Source organism: Charadrius vociferus, unplaced genomic scaffold (assembly GCF_000708025.1).
Source record: "Charadrius vociferus isolate BGI_N301 unplaced genomic scaffold, ASM70802v2 scaffold34, whole genome shotgun sequence".
NCBI classification, from domain to species: domain Eukaryota; kingdom Metazoa; phylum Chordata; class Aves; order Charadriiformes; family Charadriidae; genus Charadrius; species Charadrius vociferus.
The window spans coordinates 1501968-1515407 of NW_009647989.1; the positions used below are offsets into that span (position 1 = coordinate 1501968).

Here is a 13440-nt window from a genome sequence, read left to right on the forward strand (position 1 = left end):
CTCTGTTAATTCTCAAAGAGCAGATGCTTTCTAGTTGTGAAATATCTGAAATCTTGTACCATTTCCAAGGTTTTCCTGAAGTTTAATATCACTGAAGGTGCCACAGCCTGCTTTTATTCACCTGACATCAACTCTCAACTTTTCTGTAGTTCTAGTAACACTTGTAAATGTAATGGTGTACATAAATAGCTGAATAAATAACTTTTTTCCCCCTTTCTTCTTTTTTTTTTTTTCCTTTTTTTATGTTTACAGATAAGTACATAAAAACTGAGGTACCAGCAACAAAGAACAGTAATGCTGGTAGACTTGATGTTATTTCCAGTGGAACCAGTGGAGCTATTCTCAGTGATCACCAACTTTCCAAACAAATTGATACTAAATTTTAAAAAGAAAAGGCACAGCTTTGGGTTTGAATTGATTTGCTTTTGTGGAAATTTCACCGTTATCAGTCTCTTAGTTTGATTTGTCTTAGTATTGGGAAAAGATTTGCCAAAACAACCCTGCAGGACTGATCGTCCCTGCAACACAGGAGAGATGCTTCTACAGTGCTGCCTTGTGCAGGTATTTAAGCAGTGGTCTTGAGGACTGGGTTGTTTTCCCAAGAGGTGAGAAGTTAACTTGAGTATAGTTTCATGGGTCCGTGATTTTCTTTGGACAATCTCAAAATACTATTTTTCTGTATTAGGAAAAGCCAGAGGGGCATGTGTCATGCTGTGGTCTCAACACAAAAATGACTCCTTGCATTTTTCTGAGTTCATTTTCCATCTTGAGCCTTAACTTTCAAAGAGGTTTCTAATGATTCATATTTCTAAGGAAAGTATATTACAGTTTAAGTGAGTTAGGTAGGTAAATAGAAATTTATCATTTTAAAATGTGACATAAACGCCAATTTTATTGGGGAAATTCTGACTATTTCCTAGTGAAAGGATTTAGAAGAAATAGGATACGGAGGTCAAGACAATGCCACTGAAATTCCAGAATATCTTGAGCCACAAGATTTTTTATGTTTTTTTACCCAAATGCTGAAGAGAATAGACTTGGCTGATTTATGTCTCTTCCCCTCTTCTTTCCTCTGGGCAATATCAGATCAGACACGTTTGGAAAACAATCATGCACACACATGGGTTTGTTTTTTTCTGTTTTATTATGGAATATTATCTGTAACTTGTAGACAATTTTTTTTAATGTGCTTTTGTGGAAGAAGCACTTAGGATAATCTAACTACTGAGTAGCAAGGCTTCCTAAAATGCTATAGCAGTTTTTAAAAAATGCTAATAAAACTTCATAACACAGTGCACTATCATGCATTTTGTATAGGTTGCCTTTTTTTTTTCTTTTAGGAAAAATTGCTTCCAAATATCTTAGTTTATAAAAATGTATTGAACATTAGAAGTGGAAGGATGTTAAAATGTAAAGCTCTTACCACCTAACTTTGCAGGTTTAGGAGAAAGACAAAATATACCCAAGCAATTTTCCTTTGCATAAAATTATTGCACTACATTAGAGATATGTTGACCTATTACAAATCTCAAAAGCTAGAAGGTAAAACTTCCACTTTCAGTCTGATCAGACTAAAAGATGATGACTATTAAAACAGTCACTGGTATAGCAGAAAAATACTACCCAGCATTCAGACTGGTGTGCTTACCTGTACCTGCTTTATTTTGTGCATTTGTTGCATTTTAAGGGAGGCTGAAGCTACTAATGGTTTTGAAATATTATAAATATTTCTGGTAGAAATAGATTACTGGCTAAATTTCAGGTTAGGCTGAAAAGGGGGCAAATGCAATTCAGTATATGAAAATGTCTAAAATATAATGTTAATATATACCTACAGCTTGCAGTACATATAATTTGCAGCTGTTCGTTCTCACTTATTCTTTCATACTTTTCTGAGCCCTGGGTCACAGGGAAATGAAACTGATGGTGACTTGAGAGGCTGTTTGTTTCAGCAGCTGAGTGTTTTGTTTTCTGGATGATTTCTACTCTTTTTCTACAGCCATTGCGGCTATAGAGGATGATAACTGACTTCTGTTCATGAAAGCATTTTCAAACAACCAGGGGCACAGTATTCACTAAATGGGCCTTAGTTGCACTAAATAATGCTGTCAGTGCCTAGTTTGTTCCTGCTTTCTTAATAGCTTTCTCCTCATTTTGTAAAAATTATTGGTATATTGGTTGGATTGTCAGGCTCTGTGCAATAGCAGTTACTGCCCTAATACTAAATTGCCTTGGGCAAATTGGGGGATGGAGGTGTATATCCAGATTCCCTGTTACCCTGTACTCAAGATCTACTGACTGTTACACACGCGGAAATAAAGCTACATGATTATCTAAGGATAGCCATTATAGATAAGTATAAAAAACCCCCGTCTGTGTCTGAAATGTGTTCAGTGAAAGGCAGCAGCTACCGTAACACAGCAAGAAAAGAAAACTTCTCTAACACGCATTGTGTGAAGCATGCTGTGATCTCGAACATCACTGTAGACTGGGAGAGATTTGCTCCGCTCCTGTGATGCTGATAGACTATGTTGAGTGTAAAGCCACGCGATGCCGTCTGGTGGTGGTGCTAGTAGTTACCTGCCTGTAAAGGTGAAATGAATAGACAAGGGGGAGCGAATATAACCGTAGTCTTCTCTTGCCTGCCTAAAAAGTAAACGGAAATGCTCCAGTGCTGCAGGGCAGGCAAGGAAGCATGGTCTGCAGGGGAATTGAACAGCGAAGCGTTGATGGGATTTCTAGCACATCCTAAAACTGCTTTCTGCTGCTTCCGTGAGGCACCGAGGAGCAGTCTGAACTAACACTGTCCTCCCTCTAAAAATGTTGGCATAGGGTCATGATGTGGGATAAGGTGGAGCTAGGGAGAGAGTTTTAAAAACCATTCAGCAAAGCTGTAAATTACAGTAGCCCATTGAGCTGTTCCAGTTTGCATCCAAGACCCAGCGAGTCTCCTGTGACCCACTGCCTTGAAGGCTTGAAGGAATTAATTGGAAGGAATCTGAGGAATTAATGGAATTACTGACATTGAGATTGAATTCTGCCTTACATGCTATACTCTCCAGACCTGCATGTATATATTACTATAAACAGTATTTCTGATGGGCTTGTCAAAACATCAAAATCAAATAAAAATGCTGGTAGACTAATTATCAGCTTGAAATAGGCCATGAGCCCTAAATAGGCCTCTGTTAGGAGTATTTCATTAATTGAGTTCATATTCCTATTTAGTTGTTAGGAAAAAACTAAATATAGACCGATGTAGAAAAACTAAATAAAATAAACCCCAAATATAGAAAGGATTATAAATATATAATTTGCTGGATAGATATTAGATAGTCCTGAGGTGTCTTAGAGTGCTCAGGTGAGTATAAGCCCTTCCAACCCTGTTCGTGAAGTCAGGGTTTAGGAGTGGCAGTAAAGATTTGTGATAACTGTAGTCAGTTTGCTTAGTGCCTGAGCATCTGTCTCTACACTAGGGGTAACAATACATTTATTCCACCAGAAGGTAGTGAGATTTAATGTCACAGAATTTGTGTAGGTCTGGGTAAATTTGAAGTGCTGGACAAAGCAGGGTAGATGCATGGCAGGTCTGGACTCAGCGAGTGAAAGGAAGTCTTCAGTCTGCTTTCTGATCTGCTAATGAAAGCTCACGAGTGCACATAAACTAAACTAGGTTTTTCATTGAGAAAAAAGTAAGCATAAATTTTGACTTCCTTGCAGTCCTATTAAAGAGTAGGAGATGTACTCAGCTCTCCTCTCCGCCTGGAGCATGCCAGAGCAGAACTGAAGTTCTGTACTACTTTGCTGCTGTTCCAGACAACCCAGTTCCTTCCCCGTGCTTCAAAAACAAACCAATTAAACCAACCAAAAAGCCCTGTTGCTGAGAGCAGTGTGTGATCCAAGAGCGAACTGTGAATTCGGAAATATATTTTCTTTATTCTTTTACAAGACAATTTGGCATTCACCAGAAAACTCCCTTTTAAGCGGTGGTGTTTGCTGCTTTGAGAGCGCAGAAGGTCTTGGCTGTAAAAGTTGCCTGTGGATTACAGTGATTTCCTGCGAGGTACTCTGCGTTGGTGCAGCCGGTGTCGGTGCAGCCTCTTACTGCGGTCCCTCGCTAGCTGTGCCCAGGAGTAAGCTCCGTTCAGAAAGCCATCGTTGTGCAGAGGCTGCAGGGGAGGGTGGAGGAGAGGGAAGGTCTGCTGGAAAGGAACCCGGAGCTCTGGGCAACTGGCAGGGTATGAAGGCGGGTGGCAATCCCTCCTGGGGGGTTGTCTTACGCACGTCTCTGCGAACAGGTCTGTGCAGGCTGCGGGATGTGAAGGCCTTCCAGGCACACAAACCTTTCTCGCTGAGCAGCACAGCGCGAGGGTGCTGCAGTGTGGATTTTGAAGGTTACGTTTGTGTTGGCTGCGTTCCTCGTTCACAGAGGAGGAAAGGCTAAAGACCTCAGGCTATCGCTGGGTGGTAGCTATTTCAACTTGAAGACGTGTAGCTGCCTGAGAACAGCATGCTTTTGTTTTGTTTTGTTTCTTTTTTTCTTCTGGTGGAAGTTTTATTAATTCATTGTGATTATTTTTAAGCAGTTGGCAGAGATGTGAATAGACTCTTTACTTCTCCAGAAGGCTTATGGAATAGAATTGCATAACTTTGTACTTTTCCTGTGCAAAGCAGAGTAAATTGGATGTAAATACAATGGCCAGTCTCTGAAAGATTCCTTGGTTTCTTCCGACTCCTATTTATATCCAGTGAAATCCAGTGACTATAAAATGACCTCTGCTGCTATGAATTGCCTCACTGAGGGAGGAAAGAGGAGAAGTTTGGGTAGAGATACCATGGCAAAGCAGGAGGTGGAAGTCCTGTCTGAGGAGCTCTAATAAGGTTGCAGCTAGCAGCAATGTGCCCTGAGCAACAGGTCTCTAATCTTTTAAAACCTGCTTGTGAGCCTTCCAGAGAATCATTACTTTCTTGTTTCTATGCTGTTAGATAGTTTAATTGCCCCTTTTTTTTTTTCCTGGATGTGATGAAAATAGGTACAGAAGAAATTCCTCTGAGGCAAGGCCAATGCTTGTTGCTAGATTGCTTGTAGGATTAGGAAGTGTTTCTCAATACGTTTCCAGTGGTTTGTGTGTATATATCTGTTATTCAGAGAATTATGCCACATTCTGGTGACATTGGTTGAGATATGAATTCGAACAGCTCTTGGCACAGAGGCCTCTTCTTTGCCTTCTGTCAGGGTAGCTGTTATGCCTCTGTGTCCAAAAACGTTGATCTACTTCCCTCTAATGTGAGCATCACTGTTACAGCCTGTGCTTCTATCATGTATAAACAAGATGGCTGTAACGGGTACTTTTTCTTTCAACTGATTTGGATTAGCAGCAGTTGTTAAATGTGGGCACTTGTATGTTGCTTACGCTTGCAGTGAAGGAGCTTTGTGCTTTCTTTGTTAGCTACAACCATTTTAGTACCACATGTAAAATTACTTTTGAGTATCTTTGTTAGTTGGGCCTTGATTAAACACCAGAAGTGGTGTTTGACTTTGAACATGGGAATTTCATTTCTTATAAGGCTATTTGCTTGTGATGGCTGGGCTCTGTAGACTACTTGACATTATTTTCATTCTTGCCCACAGAAACCTGAGATGCGGGGGTGGGTGGCTGCTTGGTTTGGGAGTACGGGACACCTACTGGGACGAGTACTGGGTGGGTGTGGTGATTTGCTTGGATTTGGGATGATAAACTGTTGAGTTTTCTCTTCTGTATTTAGTTTGCATGAGCCAAAATAGTTTACATTTTCTAAGAATGAAGATAAGTGTATATATTTAATCTCCTCTCATAGCAATAGTTGTGATGTAAGCACATTTGGTTTGCTCCTGGAGCCCAGAACTCTCTCGGTTGTGCAGAGGCTTTTCACCGGAGAAGCCCGCTCTCCTGCGAGGCGAGCTCCTGCGGAGCATCGCTGCAGTAGCCAACTTCAAGTGCCTGGTAGCTGCGGGCACTTGAAATTCTCTCCGTAAAACTCTTAATCTCTTTAAAAGCTCTCGGTATTGCAGTTCACACTTTTCCTTTTTCTGTCTGTAACTCCCTTATTTAACTGAAAACGCTCAGTTTTAAGGAAGTTTTCTTCCTTGTGAATATTAGGTACAAGTCCTGCTGAGGTCGTTGACAACTTTTTGACAGCTTTTGTGGCAAACGGCTACTGATGCTGAAGAATATCTCCCTGAAGAAACAGGACTTGAAGAAAAAGCTAATTCAGTGCATAGCTTAGATGAAGATGACAAATGCCCTATTACTATGACAGGTGGTGGTAATTTAGGCTTCTTCCTTCAGCAGACCGATACCAGTCTCAAGGAGCTGTAACAGGTTCCCAAGGAGAAGGCTGCGGTTCTCACAGCTGTTTGAAGCATGCTGCTTCACCCCAGTTTTCTCACTGTTCCCTTTTTGTTTCCAGGGTTGCTGCCTGCCCCATTTGGCTTTGTGGTATTGCTTGGTGCACTTTCCTTTTGCAGGGCTACTTGAATGCCTCATTAAAAGCTCTGTGCTTCGGGGGAAGGGAGAGTTGCCTTCTCAGGGACCGGTATGAAGAATGGCTGGGGATCAGTAAAACCTCTGTCCTTCTCCTCCACCAGGCTGAGTCAGCATCCCAGCCCTGCTGACTGTCACTTGGTGCTCTCTAGTGACATTGCTTGAGTACAGTGAAAACCACAAAATACATGGACTAATAAGGGCAGAGTAATTTGGGATTATTGCAAGTGTTCTTGTGCTTGCTCTCCCAGCTCAATGGGAAGCCTTTAATAAAAGTTTTCCTAAATGGTGTTTCATGTGAAATGGGGAATTCTGCTCCGTTCTTTTAACAAACAGTCATTTCATGAGAGAGTGGGTTTTTTTCGCCTCTTGGTACATTCCAAAAGACTTTATACCTTTGCTGGTTACTGATTGATAGTTCTGTGCTGAGCTCCCTTTAATTTTGCAATAAACTAACAAGAAGGCCGAGACCGCAAGTTTACAGAAAATGACTTATTTACTCAACTGGATTTACAAGGATGACAAAGTCAAATTTAGTAGTTTCAGTGTGGTCCTAGCACAGGCGGGAGGAGTACTTGAAAAATTGTACTGTATAAATAACCAAACAAAAAATAGTTTGCTTATTCTTTTGTGTAAAGCAGTCATATTTCAGTTCTTAGGTGAACTCTCTCCCAGGACCAGCAGGGGCTTTCCACATATGCAGGAACCGTGCTATTCCCAACAAATGAGGGTGTTGGGAGTTTGGGCACCTTAAATAAGTATTTTTACTTTTCTAATGTGCTTCCAGAAAACTGGCATCTGCTGAAGTCACATCAGTGGAAGGAGATTCTATTTTCACAACATGTAAAGATTTGAAGAGAACATAAACAGGGGTGTTGGCTTCTAGAGTAATCTTAGGAGTAGCAATGACCTTTCTAGAACATGAACTATTTTACTTGAGAATTTCTGGTTTCCATTTTTCTCTAGGTATCAGCACCTATAAAAATGGGGGATGTGATCAGAAAACTAGGCATTTGTTTAAGGTGTCAAAATTAGGAACTTGGAAATGTGTTCCCACGGTCTCCTTGTGTTTATCTCCAGTTTTTCTAACTGTAAGGAAAAGGATTCATCTTGCTGTCGTAACACTTCTAATGGTTAGAAGGGGTTATTTTACAGTCTAAGGTTGCTATGCTGCAGTAAAAATCCTAAGATTGGGAAATTGCGTGGTCAGTCAGTTATGTGGTATTTTAAGTAGTAGACTTTTTCCCAGAAGTGATTTTGAAATTTGAATTTGAGTGAATTTCTACAGCGTTTGTAATTCTGTCAGAATTGGAAGGCTGAGGACTGTAAATTTTCACTTGTTAAATAGCTAGTTTAACCAGTTGCAGGTGAATAGGCTGAAAGGTTAAAGGCAATGGTTCATTGAACTCCATAGGAGGCTGCATGGGGTGAGTTTCCAGTGTTACTGAGCTGTCTAGCTGACCTTTTCATCTTTTTTTCCTCTTCTTTAAGCAGTGGAGGATGTTTTCCATTCATGCACAGTCACTGGCTGAAGAAGTCCTACACTCTTCAGTCATCACAAGGTAGAAGCAGAAAGCAATAACGCAACCTCCTTACCTGTTGCGCATGTCAGGACACAGCTGTGTGTAGAGAGGTGTAATTTTTTTGTGACTCCTAGTGCCTTAGTCGTAATGAAAGTACCTCTGGTAAACAAAATATTTTGTTCCATTAGTTGGAAATAGGAGCTCCTCTTAAAATACTGGGTATTTTATGAAATACCATGTATTTTAGAATACTATGTGTTTTAATGTGATAACATTAAGATATCATGTAGCAACATTCTCACTGTTGAGTGTTCTGCTGGAAGATTATAAACTCATGATTGGCATTGAACCTCTTATGTGGAAGCTGTGCTTGTCTGGTAATGATGCCCAGTATCTGACAAAAGGAACCACAACAGAGGCAACTTTTCCTTACCTACTTAGACTGAGGACTTGGCAGATCTCCTGTACTAAACAAGGCAAATCTAATCTGTACTTTAATGGCAAATCTCCAATGAAAAGTTGAGGAAATGCCATTGCTAATTCACTGCAAGGCACTCTTTCTAATAAGGCTGCTTGGACTTGTGACCCCAGCCTGTTTTCAGGCGCTCTTTAGCAGTGAGAGGTGGTTTCTTTCAAGCGTGGCACCTAGCAGACCAAAGGGAGGTACTCTAACCATCTTCTTCATAATGTTGTCGATTTGTAACATGGGATCATTAAGATTGGAAGTAGTGTTATGTTCTGTGCACACATGTCTGAATCAATGTGTGAGACTCAGCTGATTCTGTCCATGTACAAATGTGATTACTCGTCAGGTCTGTCCATGCACAAATGTGATTACTCATCAGAGAGTCACACATCTGTTCCACTCCATACCTCCTTTATCTACCTGTGTATTCTCTCCAAATCACACTCAGGCTTAACTGTTCCCTCAGACACCTATTTGCAGCTTTCTGAATATATTGAACCATTTCAAAGCATAGCAGAATGGAGCGTAAGTATGTCTTTCAGGTTGGTGAAGGAGACTTTGGGGAGAAGTTAAAACGTTCTTTAGACGTGACACTGGAATAGAGTGGTATCAACGTTCAGGGCTTCAAGTTGAATGTCTGTAGGATTGAGGACTGATGAAAACATGGGGGCTTGTCTGAATGGCGCTATTCACTGCCAAAGTATTTGTGACCAAAGTTTTACTCTGGGAAAAATAAAAGGAATCTTAGCACTTTCCAGTAGGGGCGTGTGATTGAGATTTTGAAGATAGATGTACGTATTCAGAAGAGTTTTCTAAATCCGAGTGCCTTAACTTCTTTCTTTGGAACTGGAGCTGAGTAAGGGCCAGCTTTTTTCCTTTTGTTAGCAACCTGTAGCTTGTTTGAGCCAGTGAGAGTCTGAAGCACTCTGCACACCTGCAGAGTGAGGATCAAACTGTGTTATGGTAGGTGCACAAAGAGGAATATTAGTTGTTTGATAAAAGGAGTACCTATACCCAATGGAAGAATTTTGCGGTAAGTGAAGCTGCATAAGTGTGACGGGGAATTTGATGTCAAATTTAGTGCTCAGCTAACAGCCTCTTGGCTTGTACTTATGGGAGAACCGAATTCTGCATTGGCTCTGCAGGCTTGCAGAAATGAATGATTTTCAATTAATTCCAAAATAAGCATTCTGTACATGCATATGGCTTCATCTCAGAGGAAATGTGCCTATTCGAGATAGTGTTTAAACATGTATTTAAGCAAATGTTTAACTATCAGTGAGGTCATGGAACTAAGAATACACTTAATTCCCACCCTCAGAGCAAGACAGAGAAGAACATCGTCCCGGTTGCGGCAGGGATGGGGTTAATCTCCCCAGGGATGCGGCAGGGGGCGGCATTCCATCCCACATGACCCATCGGGGCTATGAGAGGCACAAGCCGGGGCGAGGGGAGCAGTCGCCACTCGGGGGTGGGCTGCGGCGGTGCGGGACCGGTTCCGGTCGGTGCGCTTCGAGGCGGTACTGTAATTGTGTCTTTGTGTCCCTTTACCGGTGTTACTGTTTTGTTTTCATCTTCCCTTTTGCCGCTCTGTTAAATTGCACTATTTTAACCCACGAGTTTTGCCCTGTCAATTTTCTTTCCCCACGGCTGTGGGAGTGGAGCGAGCGGCCGCCTGGTTCTTTGTTGCCGGCTGAGGCTGAACCACGACAAACATTTATTTGTGGTTTTAAACTGACTTTTTAAACAGTATAACAGGGTGTCTAGGATATTGTTAGTATTGAATATTTATTAAAGGACACATCAGAAATTGAAATCTAAGTTCAGAGGTGTAGCTTAAGTTAAACATAAAGGGTAAAGAATTACAGTCCTTCAGTGAACAGTGCTGTGGAGTTCCTGGTTAAAGAGGAGGCCAAAAAAGGCCAAAAGACACATAAAAAAAAAAATATGCAGTTGCATTATTCTTGTTGTTTGTTTTTATTTTTTTAAACCTTTAAAGTTAGTTTCCTTTGAAGGAGAACAATATGAAATATAGTATGTTTAGGTCTTTTTTTCATTTAAAAAAGATCCTTAAGCACGGTAGCTTTTCTTTAAAATGTGGTGTATAAATAATAAAATACGTGATGGCACAGTACAAAGATTATTTTGGCACAGGTCTGGGATGACTGCATTGCTAACAGAGCATTTGACACTTGTGAATAATGTGATCGTTGCAAAAGTGTGCCAATGAAAACTTCATACCCCACCAGTACGTGTGTGTGTATAAGTTTGTTAGTGTGTTCTGTTTCAGCACATTTTTCTAGTACCAGATCGAGGAAAAGCTTCAGAGTTGTGCCATATTGTTGATGTACCTTATGCCTGGTTGCCAGAAGAGCCTCAATGGACAAGTGAGGACTGTAGGTTTTGTGACACAATGAAAATGAAGTGAAAACAATGTTAAGAAGGAGAGGTCTCGCATCCTGTTCCTTATCGCTCCTGACTCTTGGCTTCCTGCTCCTTTCTTTTGCCTTGAACCAGTTTTGATGTTCATCCTATCACAAGGATGAACTTACTCACTAAAATAGAAGCTAAGTACACTGGTAAGAAGAAAGGAGAAAGTGACTTTTTTCTTCTTTGTTATTAAATTGAATCTTATCTTGTAATCTGATGAACAGGACAACCAGAGGTGGCTGCAAGGGGTTGTGTGTGCCGGGCCCTTTCCTGTCTGCTTTTGGGTGCTTATAGGTACATGCAGCCGCTTTGGGGGAAACAGCAGAGGGTTGTGATATGTTTCTTGCCTGTCTGCTGTTGGCAGTATTGAAAGGTGTACATTAAGAACCTTAGGCTAGGTGTAAGACCAAACAAGGCTGTTACCTGCCCTGTCTGGATTCACTGTGGTGGTCGTAAATGTCCAGTCCCAAAAGGGTGCAACCTGTGGTTAAGCTGGGTAGGGTGGTGATAGCCAGCTGAAGTTTGTCCAGAGCTTGGAGTCAGTAGCACAAGAGCATGAGGGACATCACTATGGGTCTCTGAAGGTCTTGAACTCCTGTTGAGTAGATGAAGAATTGACTTGCAGACTTTTCAATTTAGCCTGGTTGATACAGTCTGTAAAGCTCTCGGGCACCGCTGTGCCTGTTTACAAGCGTAGAGATGGGTGGACTGATGAAAGCAGGGAGGAAACGTTGTGGTCTTGGTAAAGGTTGCAGACTCTACCACATTCTTGGCAGCTCATGTCACGCTGCCTGAAGAAGGCGCAATGCCCCACAGCACCACCGCTGCCATTACGACTCTGTGATCTGATACAGCTTCTGTGGGATCTTGAAAGAGAAAAAGAAAATGGAGAGAGTGTCATTATGATGCTACTGAAAGTGTTAGAAAGGAGGAGGAAGCCATGATCAGAGGGAGGGAGGAGCAGTGGAGGGAAGAGTGGAGAAATTCTTCTTCCTTTTAGCAATGGCAAGCTGTTAATTTATTCCAGTAGCATCATGAAACCGCATCCACAGAGTACCGTGTAGGATTCCTTTCTCCCTCCCTCCTGTGTCAAGTACAGCTGAAGACAGGCCATTAATTTCAAAGAGAATTTGTTTAGAGTGGAGTCTGTTCTCAGTGCAAGTAGAAGGATCATTTTCATTCTCTAAAAAAAAGAAAAAGTAATTTCTGAAGTTTTTGCCAGTCTGCTAAGTGGAGACCAATTGTAATTGCGTAAAGTGCAGCTCGTGAGAGACACAAAGCATTAGGAGATGACCTTGTTTATGCCTATGTTCTTCTCCCTATGTTGTTTGCAGTGTTTGCCTTAATGCTTTCTGTTACTAGAAAAAAGTATGTGTTCGGAGGTGCCAGAAACTGTTCATCTCTTGCAAACAAGACCATTGCTGATGCTGTCAGATGAGAGCACTGTGTGGGTACTACAGTCTGTTGTTTTATCAGAATCTTGTGAACCTGAAAAACACTGAAAAATCCTCATGTAGAGATAGCCCTGAGAAATTCAGTACTCTTGTGCTTCAGATCAGTGGGGATGTGTCCCTACAGCACCTTTCTCCATGGCACTGTGTTTCAGCCAAAGGAAGAAAGTATATAAGTTATGTGGAAATTTCCAGGAAAATAGATGTCCTATTTGCTTATGAAAAAAATGATGTTTTTTGTAAGAAGCATCCAATTGTTCATTGAAGAATGAAGCTCTTCAGAACAGGAGTTTCATTTTATGTGGCTGTATATATCAACATACAGTTGTTTAGTATTTCATCTTTTTAACAATATTCCTTTTCCTGCACTTCTTGCAATTATCTCTTTCAGTTTCTGCAGGTAGTTCAGAGTTTTCTGAGTGTTGAATTTGCTGAAGGTCAGAACAGAGAGTTGCCTGGATGCTGTGTCTAGCGGATTCCAGTCCTTGCCTGGGCTGCTCTCTGCGTTCCAGTAGCCATAAAAATTAATTTCCCTTCCCCCTCTCCCTGTCTGTTTGCAGGTTATCTTGACAAATCAGATTACCACATCATTGAGCAACGGCCTTGCGATCCAGGCAGACCTGGTGTCTCCAGCTGATGATTTGTCCCTGTCTGAAGGTAAGAGATCCCTTCTATCAGAACTGAAACTCTACACTGACACAAATCCACATTGTAACTTGCAGTCTTCTGTTGATATACAGGGGTCTGTGAGAGTCAAGTTATCAAGTCTAACATAAAACAGCCTGGGAACAAAATTATTTTTCATTTTCTCTGAAAAGCCAGTTATAAATAAAAAGAAAGTGAGTGTATTAACTAAAAGGATCCGAGACTTTCTAAGGGCTGGGAATGAATTTTCAAGCCATGTCAGTTCTGTAACAAGTTCCTCAGCACTGTACTTTCATTCACATGCATTTAGAGCATTATTTTCTCAGTCTTCTGAAGCTGCTGCTACAGTTAATACACAAGTTAGGCTACAAATTTGATCTTACCTAATGTTTATCAGTGAT

The 13440-nt window shown here is 41.2% G+C and overlaps 1 protein-coding gene across 1 annotated transcript in view; it reads left to right on the forward strand.

Annotated features, from left to right (window-relative positions):
* Positions 1-13440, forward strand: part of RAD51B (RAD51 paralog B) — a 418545-nt gene that overhangs the window by 178152 nt on the left and 226953 nt on the right. Inside the window, exon 7 of the mRNA XM_009883484.1 lies at positions 12955-13051. Within this exon, the coding sequence (XP_009881786.1) occupies positions 12955-13051 (97 nt within the window). The remainder of the gene's footprint in view (positions 1-12954; positions 13052-13440) is intronic.